The sequence below is a fragment of the Peromyscus leucopus genome, chromosome 2, assembly GCF_004664715.2.
Source record: "Peromyscus leucopus breed LL Stock chromosome 2, UCI_PerLeu_2.1, whole genome shotgun sequence".
Taxonomy (NCBI): Eukaryota; Metazoa; Chordata; class Mammalia; order Rodentia; family Cricetidae; genus Peromyscus; species Peromyscus leucopus.
Window position 1 is genome coordinate 92647315 of NC_051064.1, and position 27566 is coordinate 92674880.

Sequence of the window (27566 nt, forward strand, 5' to 3'; positions counted from 1 at the left end):
TAAGGTATTTGAACATACTCATAATTGCCGTTTTGAGGTCCTTATGTACTTCGGCTAAATTGAATTTCTCAGGGTCTAATGCAATATGGTTACTGGCTCCTGGAGCAGGCATATTGTCTTGGGTGTTCACGTTTGTGCTTTGGTGCTTGGACCTAGACATCTGGAGTTACGATGTCTTGTCTGCGGTGTTCTGTGGGATAGCTATCTGGTGTCTTCGTGGGGTGATTGTTCGCTTCTTTGCCTGCTCTCGTTTGGATCTTAGGCCAGTGTGGTGACCCTGGGGTTTCCCAGTAGAATGTTTCTGCAGGTTGGTAAGTGACACAAATGAATAGTGATAGGCGAGGAGGAAAGGCCGAGAGGGGCAGTGGCAAAGAGCTAGAAGCAGCAGCTGGCACCAGTGATGGAGGCTTCAGGGAGCGGAGTTGGGATGGGAGGGGCTCCTGCTAGCAGGCAGCTGCAGGAGGAAGAACGACTGTGGAGAAGAGAATGGAGGCCCGGGAGGGTAGTGAAAATCATCAACTCGGCTCAGTGTAGCCACTGGGGGTCCCTGGAAGAGAGTGTATCTGCAGGTCGGTGGCTGACACAAAAGTATGGGGCATGGGCGAGAAGGGAAGGCTGAGAGACCAGGCAGGAAAGAGTTAAGGGAACTCTGGAGCCTCACCAAGAGGTGGACTCCTCAGGGAGTGGAGGTAGGGTGGGGGGAGGGTCTCATGCAGCAGGCTGCTGGAGGACTTAGAGTAAGTCTGTATGGATAGATGAAAGCTTTACGCTGATAATTTTGAGGTTTTTTTTTTTGGGGGGGGGTTATTCTCTAAAAGCTAGCTAAAATCATGTTTTAACACAATGTTTTTATTTCCGAGATTTTACATAAGAGCCATCCCAGGAAGGTAAAAGAGAGATCATTTCTGCGCTTTGAAAAAAATACCTGTTTCCCCTTGTATCGCTTATGATTTTGAAGACAGGATGGTATAGTGGAAGCAAAAGTGTTGTCAGTGTGTAGGAACATCTGGAGTTTTCTGTTGTAGCAACATTAAAATCTGCACACTCGACTGTGTTTCTCACAGCACTTACTAGCATTAAAGACAAAGGCAAACATCTTCCCCTGGTCTGAGCTTTTGTGACATGCCTACCATCCTTGTCCCTCTGTGAGTACTATTTAAATATCTTCTTCAGTGCATTTCAGAGTCTTCATTTACGGGGGGGGGGGGGGGGGGGTTGTGGTGTTTGGGTTTCACTTAGTATAATGTTGCTTGAAGTGATGATGTGTTAACTAGCTTGATTCAGCCATTCCCCCTGTGTTCAGGAATCCTCACGTTTTGTACTCTACAAATGCATATGATCATGAGTTATTAACTTACAATACAAACTGTAGAGGGAAAGGTAGAATGCCTTTTGCACACATGTAGGACTTTGTTATTCCTTTAAACTTGTTTTTCTTTGAGTAGGCATTGATATTTGCAATCATGAGTTTTACTTCCCCCCTTGAATAATTATTATTTCACAATTATTTTTCTATTTATTGGGCCATCTACATCTCAGATGCTGCATGATGCATAGGGGTAAAAAAAAAAAAAAACCCAGTAAGATCCAGTTTTGCCATCAGGGCGAACTCAGTACCACAGGAGGTGGAAGATCAGCCACTATTATGTGGTTTATTCTAGGCTAGAGGATCATGTAGGTCATCATAGAGGAATGACTCAGGTCAAGATGAAATGGAGGTTCTTCAGCTACTTGTTCATCAGTTATTGGCAAGGTAAGGGTTGAAGCAGGGCTTTAGTCAACAGTAAGTCATCAGCTATTGAGAGAGTTCCCTGAGGATTTTTTCTTTATGGAGAGCTGAGCAGCACACATAAATAGGATGACTGGATCCACAACAAAGAGATTGAGAGAAAGCCATGTGCAAAGCCATGGGGGATATGACCTGTTTATATAAATGAACACAGCAGGGGATGAGGGGATTTATGTAAAAAGGGCCTCTGCTGTCCTTTAAATGTGCCTCTTCAAGTATGTATTGACAACTTGTCCCCCAATGGTCTGTGCTGAGTGGTGGTGGACATGAAGGGGAAGTACTGTGCTGGGTAGTTTTTGTGAACCTAACACAAATTAGAGTCACCGGAGAAGAGGAAACCTCCAATAGGAAATGCCTCCATCAGGTAGACCTGTGTGCAAATCTGTGGACTACTGTCTTGATTATTGGTTCATGTGGGAAGGCCCAGCCCGCTGTGGGTGGTGCTCCTCCAGGTTTGGTGGGCCTGGTTTATATGAGAAAGCACCATGAACAAGTGCAGAGGAGCAAGCCAGTAAGTTCTCTGTGGTCTCTGCTGTACTTCCTGCCTTGAGTTCCTGGCTTAGCTGCCCATGATGGATCACAGCTGTAAGTCAAATAAATCCTGAACTTCCTTAAGTTACTTTTGGCCATTGTTTATCACAGCAACAGAATGAGACCAGAATGATGCTCAGCCCATGTGGGGCCACCTGCATGAGTTCATGAATGGGGGTTGCTGAACTACTTGAGACTTCTTCGCCCTCTCCCGGAGGTCTCCCACAGGATGCCTTTTGCCACATTATGCTGTAGCAAGAAACCACAGTAGGTGTGGTCCCTGGATACCAGAATTGCCAGTCTCCTGTTCCAAAAGCCAAATTAGTCCTATTATTTGTGAGCTTTAAAAGACCCCCATTTTGGGGCCAAATTGACTTACTTTTGCACATCATGGAAGGTTTACGTGTTGAAGGAACAGATGTGTTTTAAAGCATGCCCAGTGTAAACTGTATCAATAAACATATTTCCTTTCCCCAAGAAGATATGGTCTAGTTCTCATCTTCTTTGGTAATATACTAATTTGGGAAGTAAGGAATTGAAAGGGAAATTTTAGTTAAAAGTCACTCCTTATGTCTCTACTCTCAAATTGCCTTTCTAGTTCCTCTTCTCTATTTAGATAAATATTCACTATATTTGACACCCAGAAGCATAAAATATAAATTTTACATTTTACTGTAAGTAAGCATATTTAAAAATGTTATTAAAATAACTTATCAAAGTTTAGTATAAAGGACAGAAGCAGTGAACACTTTTGAATGTTCTTTTTTTTTTTTTTCCTGGAGCTAAGAACCAAACCCAGGGCCTTGAGCATGCTAGGCAAGTGCTCTACCACTGAGCTAAATCCCCAACCCACTTTTGAATCTTTTAACATTTGGGAGTTAGTGGTAAGCCCATGGAAATACATTAATTTTCTAAAAATTGGTGTGAATATTCAAGTGTATGCCATGTATGGGTCCTGTTGGAGGTCATAATATCCTGGACCTGATATGGTTGCTGGGAACTGAATGGGTCCTCTAGAAGAACAGCAAAGGCTCTTAATCACTGAGACCTCTCTCCAGGCCCCACATTTATTTGAGCTTTTTTAAAAAAGTGTGTGTGTGTGTGTGTGTGTGTGTGTGTGTGTGTGTGTGTGTGTATGAACATGAATGAAGGTGCCTGTGGAGGCAGAGATATTGACCTTCCTTGGAGCTGGAGTTACAGGTGGTTGTGAGCCTCCTGATATGAGTGCTCAGAATCTGAGCCATCTCTCCAGCCTTGGAAATAACGCCAGATTATTCACATCATGGAGTCTATCTATGCTGTTTATTCTTTATTAAAACATGGATGTATCAATTGTTTCAATGCTGTAAAATGAGCTAAGTCACAATGGAAGCCCCACAGAGTACCCACAATTTGTTCAGTAGACAAGTAGCAAGGCAGCCCACAAGTTGTCATTCAATTTCAGTAAGTTCATCTCAACCTCTTTTTCCTAACCTTTAGGCAGTAGCCCAAGGTAACTGACTAGGGTAAGTGCGTCTCTCGTTTAAAAGGACCCCAGCGTAGTTCTCCTGAGACACTATACAGGAAACAGTGAACAGAGAAATAAAGAGGACGAAAGCAGGGTGTGCACTGCCACTAGGAGTGTGCCACATGTCACTGTTTCCCTAGGGATCTGTACTAAAGAAGGGGTGCCTGCTACAAGCCCAGTCCTTAGGAGGCTAAGGCAGGGGTACCAGGACTTGAGGTTAGCTTGAGCTACAAGTGGAAAGCACTGCCTTAAAAAGGAAAGAAGGAAGGAAAACCAACCAAACAAAAACAAGCTGCACTTCACCTCTGCTGAGGACCAGAAGAAGTTAACACTGTTAAAAGTGTAACTCATTAAATACACTGTTTCTAAAGAACTCAAAAGTAGGAAGTTCCTAGAGGGGTTCCTAAACTATTTTACATAGAGCAAATTGCTACATACTACGATTCACCACTGGACTTTGTGTAGGTTGAGTCTGTCAGGAACCAGACCATTAAGCAACCGTGGTTCACAGAGTTTAGCAACATCTGCTGTCATCTTCCAGGTGGAGCTGGGGACGAGTCCTCACTTTCAGCAGAATGCCATTTTGCAGGTGAATCACCAGGCATGACGTGACACAGTGCTTAAAGCCCCAGGGGCACTTCAGTGCTGCTCATCTCGTCTTCAGGGTTTCCCCCTAGCCTGGGGATCATCTACATTGGGAGTTCACAGGGGAAGGTACTGACTGTTACCTCCCAAATATCTATCACCACGCTCTCCACTTCCCACTGCAACATCATGTTGTGGAGATTCAAGAACTTCCCTTGTTATTTTACACCATGTCCTGAAAGGTAAAGGGCCCAGGGAACTTCACACAAGACTAAATCAAATTGGTGATCCCTTTGGCTTCTGGGTGAGAACAGAGGGCTAGACCCAGATGCAGGAAAACACTTGGGAAGTTATTTCTGATTGGCTTTGCCTTCCTGGATAGGCTTTGAGTTTTGGAAGGCTTGCCGGTTCTGCCGAGTTCCCCTTCACGCTTGCAGTCTGCCTAGATGGTGGTGGGGTGAAAAAAAGTCCTTGCAGGAGGCTGAGCGAACCTGCTGCCATCAGTCTCCAGTGGCAGCATGCAGATACCTCGCAATGTCACGGTGGCCCTGTTCTTCAGCCAGGTCCACCGGCAGGCGGCCCCAGGCGTCACACACATCAAGCCGCGCCCCTGCCCTGTGCAGCGCCACCAGCGTGTCCAGGAAGCCCTCCCGAGCCGCATCGTGCACGGGTCTGGTGAGAGTGGCGGGGTCGGCGCAGTTGGGTTCGGCTCCGTGGAGCAGCAGCAGCTCTGCCACCTGGGCGCTGCCCATCATCATGACCTGCGGGGGAAGGGAGAGAGAGAGCGCGCTCAGGGTGAGTCTGGAGAGTGGAGCTGGTGGGGCACGGCCCCCCCCAAGGAACTGACAAGCCTCAGGTGTCTGGCTTCTCATTTGCCTGCGTAAATCCACTCCCGACCTGTTACAGCCTAGGCTGAACTCAAAATAGATTCTATTTTATTCTCCATAGGTGAGGCGACAAAAAGGGCAGACAATTTGCTTATTTGTAGTACTGGACAGCAGGGATTTATTTTAAGTGATTTCTTAGCGCAGTTTGAACCGGGATTTTTATTTATTTTTTATTTTCCCCCTTTTATTGAAAATAGACTTTTTCCCTCACATAATTTAACCTGATTATGGTTTCCCTTGCCTTTACTCCTCCAGTCCCCTCCCACCTCCCCTCATCCAGACCGACTCCCTTTCTGTCTCTTGTTAGAAAACAAATATCCAGGCTTCTAAGGGATATTAATAACAAAATAAAATAAAACCTAATACATTGGAATTGGACAAAATAAACAGAAGGAAAAGAGCCCAAGAGAAGACATAAGACTCAGAGACCTACTTGTTCACACAGGAATCCTTTAAAAACACTAAGCTGGAAGCCGTAATATATCCACAGAGGACCTGGTGCAGACCCCTGCAGGCCCTGAGCATGCTGCCTCAGTCTCTGTGAGTTCATATGAGCTTTGCTCATGTTGATTTAGAGGTCACTGATTTCTCGGTGTCCTCCATCTCCTCTGGCTCTTACACTCTTTCTGCTTCTTCTTCTGCAGGGTTCCCTGAGCCCTGAGGGGAGGGATTTGATGGAAACACTGTGTGTTTCAAGGTCTCCCAGTCTCTGCATAATGTCTGTCTCTGTATGTGCTCTGTATGTCTGCTGCAGGAGGAAGTTTCTCTGATGATGGAGGAGCAAGGCACTGATTTATGAGTATAGCAGATGTCAGTATGAGTCATTTTATCCCCCCACTCCCACCACCACAGTACTATCTGTGTTCCCCTAGGACCCTGGGCTATTTAGTTCTGGTTCATGGTCACCAAAGCTGTGTTGGGTATGGGTTCCATCTTGTGGAGTGGACCTTTAGTCAAATCAGGTGTTGGATGGCTACACTCACAAGCTGTGTGCCAACACTGCCCTAGTATATCTTGAAGGCAGGACACCAGAGCCAGGCTTTATAAAGTTTTATATTGTTTTTTTAGGCTGCTTCCTTTATCCCTCTCGGTCTAACTATATATGCTGATTAGTTTGTCAACAACACACACAAACTAGTCATTTGGGAAGAGGAACCTCAACTGAGAAAAGCCTCCATCAGACTGGCCTGTGTAGGCAAGTCTGTGGGACATTTTCTTGATTACTGGTAGATGTGGGAGGGCTCAGTCCACTCTAGGTGTGCCATCCCACAGGTGGTCCTGGAAGGTGTGAGAAAGGTGGCTAAACTTGAGTCTGAGAAGCAAGCCAGTAAACCGTGTTCTTCCATGATCTCTGCTTCGGTTCCAGCCTCCAGGTTCCAGCCTTGACTTCAGTGATGCACTGTAGCATTTTAGTGTAAGCCAAATGACCCCCCTTCTCTCCAAGTTTCTTTAGGTCATGGTGTTTATCACAGCTATAGAAAGCAAAACTAAGACACCCTATAAACTAGGTACTCTACTGTTGCTTTTTTTTTTTTTTTTTAAAGAAGTTAGTGGAGTGCTTTAGAGGAGAAAACAAAAAGCAAGTCAGATTTAAAAAAGGTTTTGTTCTTTCAGTGTCATGTATGTCTGTGCTCACAAACTGAATATATTCTGATCTTACAAGTGGAGATCAGTGGGAAGTTCATATTCTAAGCTTCTTATACATTATGGAAACAAATTACTTGTAAATGTTTAGCATCTTATAACATTTTAACCCAGTGTGTGGTATACAGTGGAAAGTTTAGAGCAATACATTGTAATATGAAATTAATAGTCATTTACACTGTATAAAAAACTTAATGTTAAGTAGTATTTTTCTATATAAAAAGTCTATAAAAAGCTTGGCTGGTAGCTGTTAAATCATAAAGATGCGTAATTTAGGGAAAAAAAAAAACCTGATGTTTTGGAGATGTAATCCCATAGCAGTTATTTTGTACACTATGCAAATATTAAATTAGTAATAAAACAGTTTTTGGTATCTAATTGTCCTGAACAGTCACTGGTTCTTGTGGGCCTATGGCTTTGAAATTTACAAATGGAGTGAGAGGCAGAGGTCAGTTTTTTATCAAGTGAGAGGCAGTGTTCATGTGCCAGTTTTTATCACATGAACATTAGAAACATTCCTTCCTTCCTTCAAGAAATATAACAATCTTGTTATTTCTTTTAGTGGAGTAAAGGTTATTTTTGCAGCTGCAAAAGGAAGATTTAAAAGTTCTCAGTAAAGAAAATAAGATAGTAAATAAGAAAATCTGTTTTTATAAGGTCTTTATAATCAATTGACAATATTTTTGTTGCTCGAAAAATATTCTTTTGTTAAACATCTCCTTTTTCTGAAAATTCGAGAGGGATGAATATTTTCTTAAAAATTCACGCTATTAACAAGAGCCCTCATTTCCTTAGTCCCATAGAGGGATGGTGAGGTGAACAGCAAAGGCGACTGTAATAATCAACAGACCACAAAACCATTGTTAGATCTTCAAGAAATAAAGTCAATACTAATTAAAGTAGGATTAGAAAACACTGAACAAATTAAGAGAACGTTTAGGGAACCTCCTCGTCATTCTGAAAGGACCCAACAGTTCTGTAGGGAGTGCTTGCATGTTTGTATTAAACAGTGAAAAACTACACAGTTACTGCCCGCATACAAAGAATTAAGTGCTGGGTTTGAGAAATCATTAGTCCTGTGAACGCGATTTGGTTTATGAGGGAAAAAGAATAGAAAGGATTCATACCATTGTTTACAAGTTCACAGTGAATGCTCTCCCTTCACACGCTACAAGTTTGTGGAATTCCTTGAATCCGGGCCGTGTAACTGGTAATCTCACTCCTCTTTATCATGTGGTCCTCTCTATCTGACCCTTCCTTCCCCACTTCGCTCCCCGAATGTCGGCCTTGCATCTATGATTGTAAGATATCAGAATAAATATTGGTATTTTCCCACCATTACAAAGATCTGGAGGCTGGGGATATTGCTCAAGGGTAGCGCACTGGCCCAGCACGTACGGGGCCGTAGGTTCCAGACCCAGTATTTCAGAACAAAGAAAAAGCCAAGCAAGTAGAGTGGGTCTTTTCACTTTTTTTTTTTCCTCCAGAATTTTTGATCTTTCAAAACCTGCCTCTTGTTGGGCTGCACAGGAGAGGCACAAGCCAGCGGCCCAGGTGTGCCCGGTCACAACTTGCAGCCGCGGAGGGCACCGCGCTCTTGCGCCCCCTGCCGGTGAGGCCCCGCTACCTGAATTGGGCGCCTCCCGAAGCGGTTGATGGCGTTGGGATCCGCACCGGCTTCCAGGAGCTGCCGCACCGTCTCCACCTGCCCCCGCGCCGCGGCGGTGGCCAGGCCCGAGTCACTGCCGCCGCCCAGCATGTCCTTGTCCTCCTCTGGCAGCCCCGACGCGGAGCGGCAGGGATGGTCCTCCGCTGGCCGTGAGATGGCAGCAGCCTGGTCTGGGAGCGGCTCCTTCGCTCCCCGGGGATCCAGCAGCTTCGGTGCTTGCCCTGGGAGCGCACCGGCTCGAGCGCTAGCGCCTGGGAATCGCACCGCTCGCACAGCCGACGAGGGCGCGGTGGGGAGCCCGCGGGCAATAAGCAGCGGCTGGCGTTCAGCACCGCCGCCGGCCCCCGCCCCCTCAGACCACGCCCCTAGATAACACCGCCCACCACTGGTGACGTAGCGAGACGAATGTGGGGGCGGTGACCCAGCATCGGAAGATCCGAGAGGCATGCGCAGAAAAGGTCGAGCTCCGGAGTCCGGGCCGGTTGGCTATTTTTGAAAAAGTTGAGCCTCTGCACCCAGCAGGCGGAGCAGAGGCCTGTATTTAGTCCAGGCCTGCGGGTTTCGCTCTGGAGACGTTAATCGCACCCTTGCAATCGAGTAATCGAAAGAAAGCCTGTAGGGCTAAACAATTCCGACTTTCTGAAGATGTCTGAAAGTGACATCTGTCATGCGAGGCTAGTTATCTCTACCTAGGTGGTACTTGCACCAGAGACAGCTATTTTCTTTTGGCCATGTCTTCCTATTTAGTCAGCCATGATAAAATAGTAAAACGTTCCAAGAATCCCGTTTTGTGTGTGTTTAAAGTTTTTTTTTTCCCTCCCCCTTGAGCTGTGGTTGTAATTCTGAAGTTAAAAAATAATGTTTTAGAGACAGAGATAACATCACACACTCAAACGCAGATCTTAAGAATTTAAGATCCCTGGACGTGTGCTTGTACTTAGCTACTTGGGAAGCTGAGACGGGAGGGTCCCTGGAGTCTCGAAGTTCAAAGTCAATCAGTGTGTGACTAGCCAGGTCTCCTTGCAAAATCCCTACGGTTCCACGTGTGCACTATATAGCTTAGATTGCCCTCTTACCTGTTTAAACCCACCCCAGCCAGTATTTGATTTTTAGTTATCATGTGTAATAAAGGGCATTTATGCAGGAATAATGAAACAATAAAACACGGGCGTGGTGCTGGGCCTGTCATTAAATAGGCTGAACCTGTCATTAAGCCCTTCTCTGAAGATGGAAAGACCAAGAGCTGCGTTTCTTCCTACTCTTCCTAGGGGAGTTCGAATGAAAACATTGTTTTACAAATTTAAAATGTTACAACTATCACTACAGTGAAATAAAAAGAGAGCCCCGAGTTGTATGTCTGTTCACCAAACAGCTCTGGGGAGATGCTGCATGAGAATGGCTGGGCAGATCCTATTTACAAAGTATGTTCAGTGCTGAGGAAGGTAGCTCTAATGGGAGGCCAAGTGTTTTATTTCTTACAAGCCAAAGACTTCAGAACACGGCTTCTGGTCCCCGTTAGTCAGGTTCCCCACTTGTTGATGGCTACTTCTCTCTTAGTCTTTAGTGGAGGAATAGAGGTGTCCTTCTGGGTGAGACGTGCATACACTGTCTATAGTTTCATCTTGGGAACCAGCCCGAAATGTATTTGCTGTCACAGGTGTGCACAAGTAGAACGGGAGAGAAAGAATGATGGATTCCGAGCTTCCAGAATGAATGGCATTGGTATTTGCTAGCAAGTGGGAAATACTGAACCAGCAGGTTGATATGAATGGAATGGGCGTGAAGTAGACAAACTCAGTCTAGGATATTTTTACCAGTAAAACTTTGCTACTCTGCAATTTAACCCACCGTTAAGAGTAACACAGAAGGCTGTGTGTGTGTGTGTGTGTGTGTGTGTGTGTGTGTGTGTGCGCGTGCGCGCGCGCGCGAGCGTGGATGTGTATGTGTGTGCCCACGTGGAGGCCAAATGAGAACACGGAGTGTCATGTCTTATTGCTTTGAACCTTGAGCTAGTCTGGTGGCCAGCAAGCCTAGAAGATCCTCTGATTCTGTCTCTCTCCTTCCCTCAACACTGTGGTGACAGCTGTGTGCTGGATCTTTTCTATGTGGATGCTGTGATCTGAGCTCAGAGTCTATGTAACAAGCTCTTTTACTCATGGAACCATCTTTCTAACCCCAGAAGCCTGTCTCTTAAGAATGTTTTAGGGACCATATTTTTCTAATGGATACAGTAATTAAATTTAGTCCAATATACCTTTATTGACTATTGACTATGTTCTATATTCTAACTTTTAATATGGAAATGCATTTTAATAGGCTACTTTTACTGAGATATATGTATTGGATATTGTGGGATTAGGGGAGAGTGGATGAAGGTTCAGAAAACGTTTTAGAGGAGTTTTATTGAAGAGAGTCTTTATCTGTTTGCTTAATTATTTTAGTGCTGGTGACTGAACCTAGGGCCTAGGCTGCATCTCCAGCATGGGCTGAAGGTGTTAAAATATTTACCACAATCACATTGCTTTATGTAATCTATGAGCTTTGGACTTGTCGAAACTTGCAAAGTAAAAGGGACTTTGCCCCAATTTCTAGCTACCTTCTGTATAGTTCATGTTTCTGGGGGATTAAAAAATTTATAAATAAGAAAATAAAGAGTAATTGTTTTCCTTTGAAGGGAATACAAGAAAATCGCAGTAATACAGAGAAAAAGCAAATGAGCAGAATGACTGAGAATTTCCCATGAGGAAGAAGTGGGAGATTTACTCCTCAAGCATATGGGGTTAGGGGCAGTGCTTGCCGAGCGAGCGCGCTATTGCAGTTACCAGCACCAAGGACAGCGACAACCTTTCCCGCCGTCTGGGTGGTCCTTACCCGCAGCAAATACAATTCTAGGAACACCAATCTTGATGGTTTATTCCTCCCCCGCACCCCCTCCCTGCAACCTGGAATCTCAGCATCCGAGAGAGGCTGTGGCAGGAGGATTGTGGTAAGTTTGACGCCAGTCTGGACTACAGGGCAAGACCTTGTTTTAAAAGCACAGACAAAATAAAAGGAAACACCTCATAAGGAAACTCAATGGGCTTTCCCCCTAAAAACCACTCTGCTCAACTTGTTTTCCAGATATTATTGTGCTATCTACTACTATCTCAATAAAGAATAATATTCACTGATTTTAAAGAAGAAAAACAAACAAACACTGTTTCCTGTTCCAAGTGCTTTCAATGTATTATTGCATTCTACCTCCATAAAGCTCCCATGCAACATACACTGATATGGTAATTTTACAGGTAAGACAAACTAATCAGAGAAATAAGTAACTTGTATGTTACCTAATCATTGGAGGTGGGATCTAACCTGTATGGCTTCAGAGCCTCTGCCCTTTAAACTAAGTAGTGTATAACAGCCGCTCTGATAGGCTCAACAGGAAACAAGCAATAAAATGGCAAGCAATTATTTTCTACACTATATTCCTCAGATAGCTCACACTGTAGCACACCCTTAATAGACTTGAACGATGGCATTTCATATGTAATACTGATATAGTAGTACGCTTGTCTTGGACAATAGAGTGAGATAATTAAGCATTTTATCTGTCCCTGGAGCCCAACTGCCTTCAGAATGAAGGACAACCTGATGTTTGTGACTCAGACACAATGAGATATAATGCAGGGTTGGCATACAGCTTCAACAGAAGTGTTTCAGCCATATCTTGGCCGAGTGGAGTACTCATAAGTGAAGAGAAAGACAAACCAGATGATAAACTGGCTTTAAGTTTGGAGATTGGTAGGAGGGAATGAGTAAACTTAGTTCTAGTACTGTAAATCATGCAGATCACTGGGGATATTTATGCTATAGTTAGTGACACTAGATATGAACTCGCTATAAAAATGTGAATAGAATTAGGTAAGTGGCCAAGAGAAGAAGCGACATGACAGTGTCATTTGTGTATTCTAGTATAGTGCAAGTGAGGAGAGATGGAAACACATAATCATTTCTGGGACTTTTCAAATTATATACAACCCACCTCCTCTTCAGGAGGCTTGATTTTCTCTATTCCATTAGTTGATCATAATTATTACAGGGTCCATTGTATATCTCATTTTCGGTCTTATGTCATCATGTTCTTCTTCGCTCCTCCCCTCCCCTTCCTGTCCTGGGCTTTTGAGACAGGGTCTTACAGAGTTGCTTGGTCTGGCCTTAACCTTTGACCTCCTTGTGTCAGTCTCTTAAGTGCTGCAATTACAGGTGTGTGCCCATCACTGGTTTCTTTGATCGTCTGTTATATCTTTAGGGGGTTGAGGAGCAGTGGTATTTTGACTTTACTGCCTTCATTTTCCAGGCGGACTATCTCTAAAGAGGACGCGCTCTCCACCACTATTTGCTCATCATCATACTAGCCTTGACAAGAAAGTCAAGACAAGCACTGAAGTATTTTCAAATTCACTTGTAAGTTCTCGAGATGATGAGTTATCGCTAGCATATTCTAAAAATGGTTAATGATGGGCAGATTATTGTTATAGATTTAATTGTGTGCTTCAGTCCTGTAGAAATCTTGTTGATGTGTAAAGCTCTACCTTTGGTCAGTGGCCTTTGTAAGTTAGTTCCTGAATTCTTTTGGCATGACCCAGTGGTATTTTCTAGTGTTATCTTGCACACTTCCCATTTTATACATATTACCAACAATTTTTCTGAAGAGTGCTGAGTCTTTTTAGTAGGAAATAATACTTAAAAACCACAATCAGGGTGTTGATAAAGCATTTTTGCCTCCAGGTTGATCACTATATGTCTTGGGCCTTGTCTTTATAGACAAAACTTAATTGGTTCTTTTTTTTTCCAAGACAGTGTTTCTCTGTGTAGTCCTGGCTATCCTGGAACTTACTCTGTAGACCAGGCTGGCTTCGAACTCACAGAGATCCACCTGCCTCAACCTCCCGAGTGCTGGAATTAAAGGCAAACACCACCATCTGGCACTTAATTTGTTCTTAACTCATGATAATTATATATAATTTCATCTATATGAACATCCAGGGGGTTGTTACCAATTTGGTAGCATAGGCCTTTGGGCCAGTATGTTCTCAAAAGATTGCTACAACCAAGAAAAAAATGCATCGGATTAATATTCAAAATGCCCCATAATATGCCTGTCTTTGAAAGACCATATTTAAATAATGTATTGGTAATGGGAGATGGAATCAAAGAAACTATTCAGTAAAGTCAGGAATTTTCTACCTACAGGGGACAGTTGCTTTCCTCTGAGCACTTAGGCCATTCCTTCTACACAGTCCCACTCCACTCAGCCATGTTAGGCAGATCTGAACTCTTTCCAGTATGCACATAGTGTGTTGTACTCAGGCATGCAATGACTTGCTTGCTAATTTGATCACATCATGTCTTAGCCATGAAGTTCACTCAAAAGTGAGCATATGTAGTTAAACTACAATGGGGCACATGTCTGTGTTGGTTTCTTCATTTCAACTAATAATCACCAGCAGGTATTTATTAAGTGCCCATCACACCCTTGACACTCCTTTTTTTATGATTATTATCCAATGTCTTTTGTAGCTGTTGTTCCTTTCTCATTAGCATTGAGAAAATTCAAAGTTAATAGAGCATTATGTAATCTATTTCTGGGTTTTTTTTTGTTACTCTTTTCTGTTTATTTAGCATATTCCTTAGAGTTCAATTTGATCTTTCTATGACTGCTTGGCCTGTTAGAATTATGTGGCATACCTGTAAAATGCTTTACTTTGTAATAACCAAAAAAACTGTTTCATTTTAACAGAGACATATGCCGGAGCATTGTCAGTTTTAATTTGTGCAGGTATACCCTTGATGGGCATAACTTCTGGCAAATATGTGATTATAGAATCAGCCTTTTCAGAACTCAGAGCAGTTGCCCATTGAAATCCTGAATAGGTATCAATGGTGTGGTGTACATATTTCAATTTTCAAAATTCTGCAAAGTGAAACACAACCATCTGCCAGATTTTATTCCTCTGAGTACCCTTTGGGTTACATCCTGCTGGTAGTGGACTCTGATTGTAAAAGGAACAAGTAGGGCATTTCCTCATAATTTCCTTGGCTTGTTGTCAGGTTATGGAAAAATCCTTTTTTAAACTCTTACTATTGACATGATTTTTTTTTATGAAATTCTGAGGCCTCCAGCACATTTCCTATCAATAGTTTGTCAATCTCATCATTACCTTGAGCTAGAGGGCCTGGCAGACCCATAAGGGATCAGATGTGAGTTATATATAAGGGATGCTTTCTATTCCTGATTATAGCTTGTAACTGGATAAATAACAAAGTTAATTTTGACTCATCAGGGATAAATTCTGCAGTCTCAATATGTAAGACCACTCTTTCAGCATACTGAGAGTCAGTAACTATGTTGAGAGGTTCAAAAAAATCCATTAATAACATCAGAAAAGAATATAATTCTGATTTTTGAACTGAATTATAAGGACTTTGAACCACTTTACTTAAATTTTCTGATTTGTAACCTGCCTTTCCTTGTTTGTTTGCATGTATATAAAATGTAGGGGCTCCAGATATTGGTGTTTCCTATAGAATATGAGGCAGGATCCATTCAGCCCCGTTTATAAGTTGAATTATATTTCTTTTGGGATATTTACTGTTAATCTCTCCAAAAAATCACTGCAAGCTCTTTGCTAAGGTTCACTTACTGTCCATAATTTGTCAATGTCATCCTTAGTTAAAGGTACTACAATTTCAGCTGAGTATATTCCTGCTAATTGAAAAAGCCTCAGCTTTCCTTAACATCAACTCAGAGATCTTTTCCACATAAGTTTTAAATTTTTTTACTCTGTGTATTTGGTAGAAATATCCATTCCAATATAATATCTTCCCTCTGCATTAAAATTCCTGTAGGAGAATGCTTAGAGGGTAAAATAACCAAAATGCAATCAAGCTTTGGATCCACATGATCCACATGTCCATTCTGTACTTTCTTTTCCACCAAGGCCAATTCTCTGTCAGCTTCAATTGATAATTCCCTTGGACTATTTAAGTCCTTGTCACCCTCTAAGGTTTTGAAAAAATTACTCAGTTCATCATTTTTTTTACACCAACAATAGTCCATAGATGGGAAATGTCTCCAAATAATCTTTGAAAGTCATTAAGAGTAATTGATCTCTGCTAATTTCCACCTTTTGGGATCTAATTTTTTGTAAACCTATTTGATAATGTAAATAATTAATAGAATCTCCTCTTTGTATCTTTTCAGGAGCAATTTGTAAACCCCAACAAGGCAAAATATTCTTTATTTCTTCAAACATTCTTTCTAAAGTATCTACATTTGGATCAACTAGTAAAATATTATAGATTTAGGAAATTGTTTACATATTACTTCCAATGGCTGTAATACAAAATATCGGCACAGGGTTGGGTTATTTAACATTCCTGTGGGAGAACCCTCCATTGCTATGTCTTAACCATCTGAGAATGATAAGTAGGCACCATGAAGGCAAATCTTTCTCTGTCCTTTTTTTGTAAGGGTATTGAGAAGAATCAGTCTTTTAAATCAATAACTATAAGAGGCCATACTTCAGGTTACAGAATAGGCAAAGGAATTCCAGATTGTAGAGAAACCATTGGCTGAATTACCTTGTAAATTGCTCTTAGGTCTGTTATCATTTTCCATTTACCAGGTTTCTTTTTAATAACAAATACAGGAGAATGCCAAGGGCTGGTTGATTCTTCAATATGTTGAGCATTTAACTGCTCAAACCAGCTCTTCTAAGGCCTGCAGTTTCTCTGTTGTTAAAGGCCATTGCTAAACATGTACAGGCTTGTGTGTTAACCCTTTTAAAGGTAGAGCTGTTGGTGTCTTTGAAAAGATCAGCAGTTGTTGTGCCCTGTTCTTATACAATCTGGATGACCATTGACTGTTCTTTATAATACCTCTTAATATTTCTCCCAGAAACGTGTTAGTTTATGGTTTGTTTCTGAGGTTGGAGGAATGTCAATCTGGGTATTCCACTGTTGTAATAAATCATGGCCTCATAAATTCATAGCTCTATTAGTCACATGTGGCTTTAATTTTCCTCTCTGTCCTTCTAGCCCTATACATTAAAGCCATCTTTCACTCTGTTTCATTTGAGATAATGTTCCAATCCCTAACAGCTGAACATATACACCCTGAAGAGGCCAATTTGGATGCCAAGATTTTTGTGCAATTATTGTGACATTCGCACCTGTGTCTACAAGACCCTCCAAGAGAATGTCATTTATTCATAGTTTTAATTTTGGTCTTTGTTCATTTATAGAAGTTTGCCAAAAAATTAGCTTTATGGTTTCTCCTGAATATTATATTCTTTCTGCTATAGGTGTTCTATCATCCCGAGCAGCCTAGTTTATTCCAATAGGCATTTGGTTATTTAATTGCTCTGAGACGGGGTTTCTTCTACAATGTCAGGAAAGGACTGAACTGAATTTGCCATGGGGGCCTGAAAGAAGCCCCTCAGGGAGTTTCCCAATGGCAAAGGCAAAGGATTACCTTGTCTGTCCCTTGTTGATCTACATTCGTTGGTCTAATGTTTACCTGTATCACACCTTCTGCATAATCCTGAAGGGAGGGGCATTCTGTTGCCATTGTTACTTGAAGAAACATTGTTTCTAGGAATGCCCTGTTTACAGTCCATTTTTAGGTGGCCTTGTTTACCTTAATTAAAGCATCTGACATTACTTTTCTTCAAAGCTCTTGAAATCACCTCTCCTATCCTCATATCATCATGGTCATGAGATTCAATATTGATTGTATCCCTGATCCAATCCTCCAAGGGTGTTGATCTTGCCTTAACAGCCTAATTACCCTTTTGCATGCTGCATTTGTGTTCTCAAAAGCCAAAGATTCAATTATTATCTGTCTAACTTCTGAATTTGGTATCATTCTGTTTACTGCTGAAGACAGCCTTTGTAAGAAATTCATGAAGGATTCTTTGGGGCCTTGTATAAGTTTTGTAAATGACTCAGTTTTCTTCCCTGCTTCTTCAATTCTGTCCCACACATTCATGGCTGCCATGCAGCATAGAATTAGGGTTTGGTTATCATATAAACGTTGTCTTTGTATATCAGCGTAATCACTTTCTCCAAGAAATTGATCTTGGGAAATGTCCACACCTCTAGCCTTACATCTTTGTTCCATAGTTTTAGCTCCTCTTTCCATCAGGTTCTCCACTGTAACTGTGGCCTAGCCTCTAGGACTGCTGTAACCATTTCTTTCCAGTCCTGAGGGATAATTCTATTACAAGTTGACCATGAGTGTAACATCTGCTTTATAAATGAAAATGCATGCCATATGATGCTATAGCTTCTTCAAATCTCCTTAAACTTAACATTTCCACCTGAGTCAATTTAGCTTGTACACACCCTTGAGCATTTGGCAGTTCCTATAAGGTTACCAGGTAGATTAATGTTTGCTGTCTGGTAACCTTAGACTGTTTCTCTATAACTGTATAATTCCATGCTGTGTTAGGTTCATTTTTTTTTTTTTTTTTTTTTTTTTGGTTTTTCAAGACAGGGTTTCTCTGTGTAGCTTTGTACCTTCCCTGGAACTCGCCTTGTAGACCAGGCTGACCTCGAACTCACAAAGATCCGCCTGCCTCTGCCTCCTGAGTGCTGGGATTAAAGGCGTGCGCCACCACTGCCTGGCTAGGTTCATCTTTAAATTCTTCTGTCTAGGTCTGAATTTCTCTATAATTCATTTTAACAAGTTTTTCTAAAGTCTTTATCTGTGCACTCAAATTAACCGCCCTTTTTAATGCTAAAATAAAAATGATCAAACAAATAATATTCATAATTGATGTTATGTTCATCTCATCAACATTAATTATCCTCTCATTTAATTGTTCCATTTTCAGACTGCCTAATGTGTTATCAAACAGAGACCAAATTTCCTCCATTGTAAAAATGTTTCCCATTTTTTAATGTGGGAAAAAAATCTCTTTTAACTAACTCCTCCCTTTAAGATATCTTAATTGACTCAACAAGTCTGCTGACTGTGTAGAACAGTAAAGTCTGAGGGAATTTCCAAGTAGCTACCTAGTGTGGTAGCAGTTCAAGATGGGAATTCAGAGAGAGCCCACCACCTACCTGGAGAGAAAAAGCCAAACAGACTCTGGCCCACATGCAGCTTGGGCCTGAGCCAGGGCCTGTAAGGCCACAAGCAGCTTTTTAGTGATTTCTTGCCACAAATGTTAGGGTACCAGATATAAGAAAAATTGCTAAATGCTCTTATTAATAAAAACCTGGAGCCGGATATTGGGGTGAAAAACTGAGAGATCAGAGGAATAGGACAAGCCACAGACAACCTCACCTCGCCAACACCTCAGTCTCCAAAGAGACTTACTTCCTGTATACCCACGCCTATATGCCTTCCTGTTCTGCCATCACATTTCCTCTCTCCACCCAGTTTATATCACTTCCTCTTCCTGCCAAGCTCTGTCACTTCCTGTCTGTCTATACATATCTCCAGACCTTCATGGTTAGTACTGGGATTAAAGGTATATACTACCATGACTGGCTCTGTCCCCAGTGTGGCCTTGAACTCACAGAGATCCAGACAGATCCCTGCCTCCCAAGTGACAGGATTAAAGGCATGTGCTATTCTTGCCTGACTTCTATATTTAATATAGTGGCTGGCTTTTTCCTCTGATCTTCAGATAAGCTTTATTGGGGTGAACAAATAAAATATCACCACAAATTTCTGTTGTATAATTAATCACAACACAGAAATATAAAGTCACCCTTGAAGAAAAAGGGTTATTTGGCCTGTGAGATGGGTAAGGGAACTGCTGTCAAACCTCATGACCTGAGTTAGATCTCTGGATCCACAGGATGGATTGAGAGAACTAACTCCTGCAAGTTGTCTTTTAATCACTACAGGTGTGCCATGGCACATATCTCACTTTTCCCAAAATTAATAAATGTGAAAATTTAAAAAAAAGTTTATATATTATTTAACACTCTCCATGTTTTATACTTACAATAAAACAGGCTAAGACTGGCTTATAAGAAATGAGCATCCGATCACGTAAAGCCATTAAAATATTTGCATGATATAAGTCAATAAGTAATAGAACCGCTATCTTAATACTTTATTAAGTTGACTGCTAAATGCTAGCACATCTGAGGAAACCTTGGCAGGGTTAAAGCTTTCAACAGGCAGAACTTGGTACCAAAATAAAGGCGGCGTTCCATTCTTTTGATTTTGTCGTCTGTAGATTAGACGAATACTCAAGCACTTAGTGGTAAGAAATCTAGATGTCATCGCAAGCCAAGACACAGTTGAAGCGAAAGCTTCAGAGCACCCCAAGCCAGAGTTTAGTATCATTATGATGACAGCAGTTTTAGGATTTTAACCCGACACTTTCTTCTCAGTCTTTGATGTGGTCATCACCTAGACAACGCTAAAGTGAAAGTGTCAAACTAACTAAAATCAAGAGTTAACAAAAGGGTTAACAAAAGAAACAAATTTAGGATTTTTCATTTGCCAGACTTTTTTTTTTTTTTTTTTTTTTTTGAGACAGGGTTTCTCTGTGTAGCTTTGGTGCCTGTCCTGGATCTTGCTCTGTAGACCAGGCTGGCCTTGAACTCACAGGGATCCGCCTGCCTCTGCCTCCGGAGTGCTGGGATTAAAGGCATGCACCACCACCACTACCACCACCACCACCACCACCACCCAGCAGCAGACTGATTTTAATTAGTACTTGAAAATTAACAGTTCAGGGGGTGGTGGTGGCACACACCTTTAATCCTAGCACTGAGGAGGCAGAGGTAGGCAGATCTCTGTGAGTTTGAGGCCAGCCTGGTCTATAGAGCAAGTTCCAGAACAGCCAAGGCTCCACAGAAAAACCTGGTCTCAGAAAAAAAGAAAGAAAGAAAATTATCAAAAAATATTAGTCAGCCACAATGCATAATTAAAATCCCAGAACTTGCCGGGCACTGGTGGTGCTCGCCTTTAATCCCAGCACTTGGGAGGCAGAGCCAGGCGGATCTCTGTGAGTTCGAGGCCAGCCTGGGCTACCAAGTGAGTCCAAGGAAAGGCGCAAAGCTACACAGAGAAACCCTGTCTCGAAAAACAAAAACAAAACAAACAAACAAACAAAACAAACAAACAAACAAAATCCCAGAACTCAGGGGGCTGAGGCAGGAGGATTGCTTTGATTTAAGGCCTCCCTTGGGTTACATGGTAAATTCCAGGCCAGCCTAGGCTTCATAGTGAGGCCTTGTCTCAAAAACACATATTAAGTATGCTTAGGAAACTGTCTTGCTGATTGTGATGAACTTCTTAACTGGCTTAATTTGGGACAATTTCAGCATAAAAATGATGACACAATTTAAGTTACATTGAATTTGAGAAAAGATCTGGGGTGGGAGATCTTTTAAGTGTGGGACCTAGTATAGAGTGAATTCTAGAATTAGAAAACCACCAGATTTTGTCCCCTCAATCCCCTATTGGAGTGGCAAAACCACTAATAGACTGTAGTTATGGAAAAGAATATTCTCATGATCTCCCCAGGTTTTATTAATGAACGAAAGCTGGAAGGGGAAAAAGGAAGGGAGAGAGAGAGAGAGAGAGAGAGAGAGAGGAAGAAGAAGAGGAGGAGGAGGAGGTGTAGGAGGAGGAGGAGGAGGAGGAGGAGGAGGAGGGAAGGAGTCTATGAATGAATATCATATTAACCACACAGTACAGAGGAAATCCTGACCTTATAATTTGAAGTCCACCTGTATCGATTTTTTTTTTTTCTTCTTTCTTTCTTTCTTTCTTTCTTTTTTTTTTTGAGACAGGGTTTCTCTGTGTAGCTTTGCGCCTTTCCTGGAACTCGCTTTGTAGCCCAGGCTGGCCTCGAACTCATAGAAATCCACTGCTCTGCCTCCCCGAGTGCTGAGATTAAAGGTGTGCGTCACCACCTCCCGGCTGTATCAGATTCTTAATGAACTGATCCAATCTAGCCAGAGAGGAACTGGTCTGAAACTCAGAGGTCTGGATTCTCTGCAATATTGTGATGCTTCAAAGGATGTAAGAGAATATTTGGTGGCCACAGTGTGACCTCCCCTCTGGTCTCTGATCTCCCGACCCCCACATGACTCTCTTTGTAGAAGTCACTGTGACCATGCCACTTAGACACACACCTGTTGTTGCCTGTGCCGCTTGGAAGCTGATCTTCTTCTAGGCTGGGTGAAAACAGAAGAACAACAGAAAAATAACCCTTTTATTTTAGTCTGTGCCCTGTCAGGAAATAGTTCAGGGACCTGCTTTCAAGTACTTGCAGATTTCCATTCTATTGGGTTACTGTATTAGTTTAGTTCAATTTCTATCCCCAAGGTTTGAATGTTGTAGTATTAATATCATACTGTTCAAATTCAAATTGTGATTAATAATTCAAATTGCAAGATATTCTTTTATAAAATGGATTATGGTTAATCTGAATATAGAAAGTACTAATTTCGATATAGGACCATTCCACTCATAAACCCTTTAAAATTCTAGATTCAAAGACGTTAACTCAAAGTTCTTCATGAAGGGGATTAGTGAATTTGAGTTATTTCTGCCATGGAGTGTACCTGCTTTTGGTCAAATCTACATTCATACAGAAAAGGAGGGAGGTGCAATCTGTTTTTGAGGCAAGACTTTGTAGTCCAAGAGGTCATCAAGTGCTTGGGGACCACAGCGCAGCACCTTGCCGGTAGGGAGGTCACACAGTGGCAACAGTGAGACATATAGCCAACATGTAACTTCATCGTTCAGTTACTTGTGAGGAATGAGGTGGAAGAGTGGGGCTATGAAGCAACTGATTTCCTTAGTTTTCTTGGTATCATTTCTGAGCATTTGCAGCACAATGATTCATTGTTTTGACCTGTTTTTAAGGCCTCAGTGTTGGGACATGTGCACTAGAACTGCTTTGGGATTCTATCTCACCACAGTGAGAATGGTTGTCATCAGGAAAACAGTCAGTAAATGAGGATGTGGAGAACCTGAACTCTTACCCTATGCCTGTAGGAGTGTAAACTGGTGCAGCCACTGTGGAAGTCAGTATGCAGGTTCCTCAAAAAAACTAAAAATAAGACAACCATATGATCCAGCTGTGCCACTCTTGGGTATAGTTCTGAAGGATTCTATGTCAGTAAACCACAGAGATGATTGCACATGTGTGCTCTGCTGTCATATTTACAATAGCCAAGATGATGGAACCATCCTAGAGGCCCATCAATTGTTAAGTAAAGACAGCGTGGTACTTATTTATATATGATGGAATTTTATTCAGCGGTAAAGAAGAATCAAGTTATGACATTTACAGTTAATTAGATGCAACTGAAGATCATTATGCTATATGAAATAAGTCACATGTGGAATCTAGATTTAAACGTGTGTGTGTGTGTGTGTGTGTGTGTGTGTGTGTGTGTGTGTGTGTGTGATATGAGGCAGAAAGAACACTATGAGGCAGGAGGAAGAGGCCTGAGATTGTGGTAGTGGGGAACAACAAATGATAACGGATGATATGCAGCATGAAAACAGAAGAATGGGGGACTGTTGGTGGGGTAAGTGAACAGCAAAATGGGGGATGTACAGTGTGGAAGAACACGTGGGTGGGTGAATAAGAACAAAGTGGAATGATATATATGTCTGAAGAAGTCAGAACGAACTCATTTCTTTGTGAGCTAAGCAAAGCAAATAATCATTTGTTCATTCATTGGTGAGCATGTAGGCTGATTTCACAGCCTGTTTACAGAAGATGTGGGTGTGCAGGTATCTTTGTGGTCAACTGACTTTGATTCCTTTGGGCGTATACCCAGGAATGGTATGTAGCAAGGTCATATGGATGGCTTTGTTTTTAAGTTTCGGAGGAACCTTTGTACAGGTTTCAGAAGTGGCTGGACTGAGTTCTCTTCCCCCTGCAATGCGGAAGTGTTCATTTTGCTCTGTATGCTTGCCAACATTTGTTGTTGTTTGTTTCTTGATCCTTATTATGACTTGGGCGAGAAGGAACCAGTGGAGTTTTCGCTGCATTTCTTTTCCGGCTAAGAACATGATATTTTTTTAAATGTACTTAATGGTCATTCGTTTATCTTCTTTTACGTGTTATCTGTTCAGTTCATCAAATAATCACTTTTTAAGCAAGCAAGTGTAGTTGGGCTTGCTCTATTAGTAACAAAACATGTCCAGATCCTTTCTTAAACCACATTATGAAGCACAACGAATAAATAATCAGTGTATTTATAGAGTGTATTTATATCTTACAAGTCACTGTGCAGTGCTCCACCGTGTTTGCCAAATTCTCAGACCATTTTTTCTTATTACTCTTTTTTTTAGTTCTTTTTTTAAATTTTATTTTACAATACTATTCAGTTCTACATAACAGCCACAGATTCCCTTGTTCTCCCCTTTTCTGCCCCCTCCCCTTCCCCTCAGCCCATCCCCCATTCCCACCTCCTCCAGAGTAGGGTCTCCCCCGAGGACTCTTCTCATTACTCTTAAAAAAAATTATTAAATTATTTTAAAATTGTGTGTGTGTGTGTGTGTGTGTGTGTGTGTGTATGCACATGTGGGCATGCATGTGAATGCAGATGACCATAGGCCAGAAGCATAGAATCCTCTTGGAAATACAGAGTGGTTGTGAGCTGCCTGACATGGGTGCTTGGAACTGAACTTGGGTCCTCCGCAAGAGCAACCCGTGATCTCAAACACTGAACTTCGTGTTATTTTCGAAGCACTTTTCTTCATAGTGACTCACCTTCTTAAACCTCTCTTATCTCATTTTAAGCAACATTATCTGTGAGATCAGGGGTTTGCTATGCATGTCATCCTTTCCTAATGTGCTCCCCAACACATACCAGTAAGCTGGGTGTGATGGTGGATACCTGCAACCAAGCACTTGGCAGGCTGAGGCAGAAATACTGAGAGTTCAAAGGCAACCTGGGTGAGAAGTTGCCCCCACCCCTGCCCCGCACTACCCCACCCCAACGTTCCGCCTGTAGTCCATGCATCATCCAGGACTGTCTCAGGAACCTCCAGGGCTTTGCTATGATTTGGAAAATACTGACTTAACCTTACTTTCCTTGTTTGCCTCTTGGAGGTCAGCAGGCATGACGTCACTACCTAACTTCACAAATGAGAAAATCAGGCTCATGGGTGAAATATTATGGTCAAGAAATGACCAGAATCGCCCTTGCCATCATGCTTTCTCTATAAGGACCCAATGCTGCTCCTGTGCCACCAGCTCCATTAAGGAAGGAAAAGTCAGAACTAAAAGTAAAATTTCATATAGTTAGACCTGAGAATTTTGGAGTTTTATAGTAATTTGAAGATAGACCAGACATAAAGACATGAGCAAGCCGTGACACTCAGAGTAGATTTCCACACTGTGGCTGACCCACTTGTCAGCCTCCCCAGCTCTTGGCCTCCTGTGATCGCCCTCACTTGAGTAACTTTGTTTCCATAAATGGAACATGACAGCCTTGAGGACATGCCACTTCCCTGATGAGTTTACAAAAATGTTGTAGTTTCCACCTTATAAAGACTCTTTCTTTCTGGCTTTGATGAAGCAAGCTACCATGGGAGAGGTTTACCTGACGTGAACTGGAGGGCAGTCTCTGGACAGCAACAGGAGGGCACGTCTGGACAGCAGACAGCAGCACACAGGCCTTCAGCTTAACATCCCTCAAGGAAACAAACCCTGCCAGTGGTTCATCCCTAAGACAGTCCTCAGCTGAGACGCCTTGACTATAGCTTTGTGAGAGATCAACCATGAGCCAGTGGCCCCAGTGGAGATATTCTCAGAACCCTTTCAACAACTCATAGATGTTTAATGACAGTAGTGGGTTTTTTTTTTTTATTCTTGGGGAAGGGGCAATTTTTTATTTGGCAATATAATACTAGCCCACCCTTGTCAGAAGTGTTCCAGTGGAAGTGGGAAGTGGACAGCCCTGGCCCCAGGCCCCAGGCCCCAGGCACATACAGTTCTAATAAGTACAGCTGACACTGGACATCTTTGCTTCTCCTCTTCTCTTCTCTTCTCTTCTCTTCTCTTCTCTTCTCTTCTCTTCTCTTCTCTTCTCTTCTCTTCTCTTCTCTTCTCTTCTCTTCTCCCCTCCCTTCTCCTCCCCTCCCCTCCCTCCCCTCCCTTCCCTCCCTTCTTCTCCTCTTCTTTTTCTTCTCCTTCCCTCTTTCTTGTTAAGTGCTCTGTTCTTTCCTGTACCTTTAATTAATAGGACAGTCAGAACCTGAAGGGGAACTGACCCAGAGTAGATTCCTGCACTGATACTTGTCATCTGCAGTTTGCATATGTAGGCAGTGCTAGCGGGGGTTGGGCTGTTGAATCATCCTGAAGTTGCTTCATCACTGTCCCTGCCACCTTGAGTTTTCATTTTCTCACGGGAGTGGCTTTGTTCTTTAAAGAGCCCGTGTCCTTATATTCTCTCTCTTTTCCTCTGCAGGAAATTTGTAGTGCTGATCAGTATAGCACATGCTGACTTGGATACGAATTCGGTTTTTCTTGCAGGTATTCCCCTTACAAAGATACTTAAGAGTGGCTGTGAGGGAATGTCTTCTGTGCTTTGTGTCATGTCCCCTCACCCCAGTTTTTCTAACCACTGTACTCCCTAAACATATTTTACTTTTGCAGTATGTTCACTTTTCACCTGCACAAAGCCTTGATAAATGGAAGGATAGAGCAGGCTGTGGGGGGAACGCGTGTCAGAACAAATTGGACCACAAACGTAAGATGGCATGACAGCAGAACTTCATAACAGCACTTCTAAATGCACACATGCAAACGAGACACACTATAGAAGCTTTGGACAAGTGCTGACAAGTCAGAGGGCAGACTTACCCTGAAACCTGCCTCCCCAATAAAAACCTCAGAGTTCAAAACAAGCCTGTCCACAAAGCACCCCATATTAGAACAATTATTTGCAACTGGTATGAGACTTGATTAGAAACTTAGAAGCAAGCTTTCCCAGGTAAGAATGTTTTATCTCCACAATAGGCAGTCGTCGGGTTACCATGTGTATTTATGTAGAGTAATCCATACCAGCTTCTTGCTCCAGTAATCAATACCCCAGCTGATCAGTCTAACAGGAGCCCAAAGTGGTACAGTAGTACCTGTGTTGTTCACTGAGTACAAAGACAGCATATTATGTGCCAGGTGCTTTGTTAGGGAGTGAAGTGCTGTATCAGCACATCCTTTTTATATCTAGGGAATAATCCCCCCCCCCTTTGGTTTATATTGAGGCTTAAAGTGGTTTCTGCAATTCCCCAATCATTCAAGTAGAAAGTGGCAACTACCATCTGAGCTAGATCCCAGACCCTTGGACCTGTTTCTTTTCTTTTGAAACTTGACCACATATTCTTATTTGTACAAAGAGAATAATAAAGCCTGCCTAAGAGTGACCTCTGTAACCCTACTGAACTGAATGGTACTTAGTAGGTGCATAATTCATGGTCACTATAGTAGCTGTCACCCTTACTTTATTATCCTAATTTCTCTAAGAATTTTCGACAGTTGTTGCCTAAATAAGTCACTTACATTGACATGCAACTAACAAATGCTATTGAGGGCACTTGAAACTGTTTTGCTGGTTCATAATTGAAGTTCTTTCATCTGGACCAGGAAACATACTACAGGTAATGTGAAGTGAATTCCATATGACTGGATTCTGTCACCTCTCACTTCTGTGTTCTGTCCTTCAAGATCTTGTCAAAAGAACTGTAGAGGTATGTTTGCAGGGTGAGTGGGAAAGTCTGAGAGCGTCAAGCTGGGTCCGTGGTGCCACGAGGGTGGGAGTGCCTGTCCCTGGTAGTATGCCGGCAGGAGCATAGTGGCCGTTTCTCTGTCTGTGTGTTTCTGGTTTTCTCGTGAAAGGCCACCAGCTTGTTTGTGCTTTGGGATGAGCCCCACATCTTGCATAGGTCACACTGGCTTTCTTGCTGTA

At 42.3% G+C, this 27566-nt stretch overlaps 1 protein-coding gene across 1 annotated transcript; it reads right to left on the minus strand.

Moving 5' to 3' along the window:
- Window positions 1-3603: 3603 nt before the first annotated feature.
- On the minus strand, window positions 3604-8965 carry LOC114698354 (cyclin-dependent kinase 4 inhibitor B). Its single transcript, XM_028876992.2, has 2 exons — window positions 8571-8965; window positions 3604-5173 (listed from the first exon to the last, which is right to left on the minus strand). The coding sequence occupies exons 1-2, from the start codon at window positions 8700-8702 to the stop codon at window positions 4913-4915; spliced, it is 393 nt and encodes a 130-aa protein (XP_028732825.1). The 5' UTR covers window positions 8703-8965; the 3' UTR covers window positions 3604-4912.
- Window positions 8966-27566: the final 18601 nt, after the last annotated feature.

Excerpts from the sequence above, each read along its gene's own strand:
- LOC114698354 (XM_028876992.2), bottom strand. The coding sequence starts at position 8,702 with ATGCTGGGCGGCGGCAGTGACTCGGGCCTGGCCACCGCCGCGGCGCGG. Across the intron at positions 5,174-8,570 it reads TCGGGAGGCGCCCAATTCAG|GTCATGATGATGGGCAGCGC; the intron begins GTAGCGGGGCCT and ends CTTCCCCCGCAG.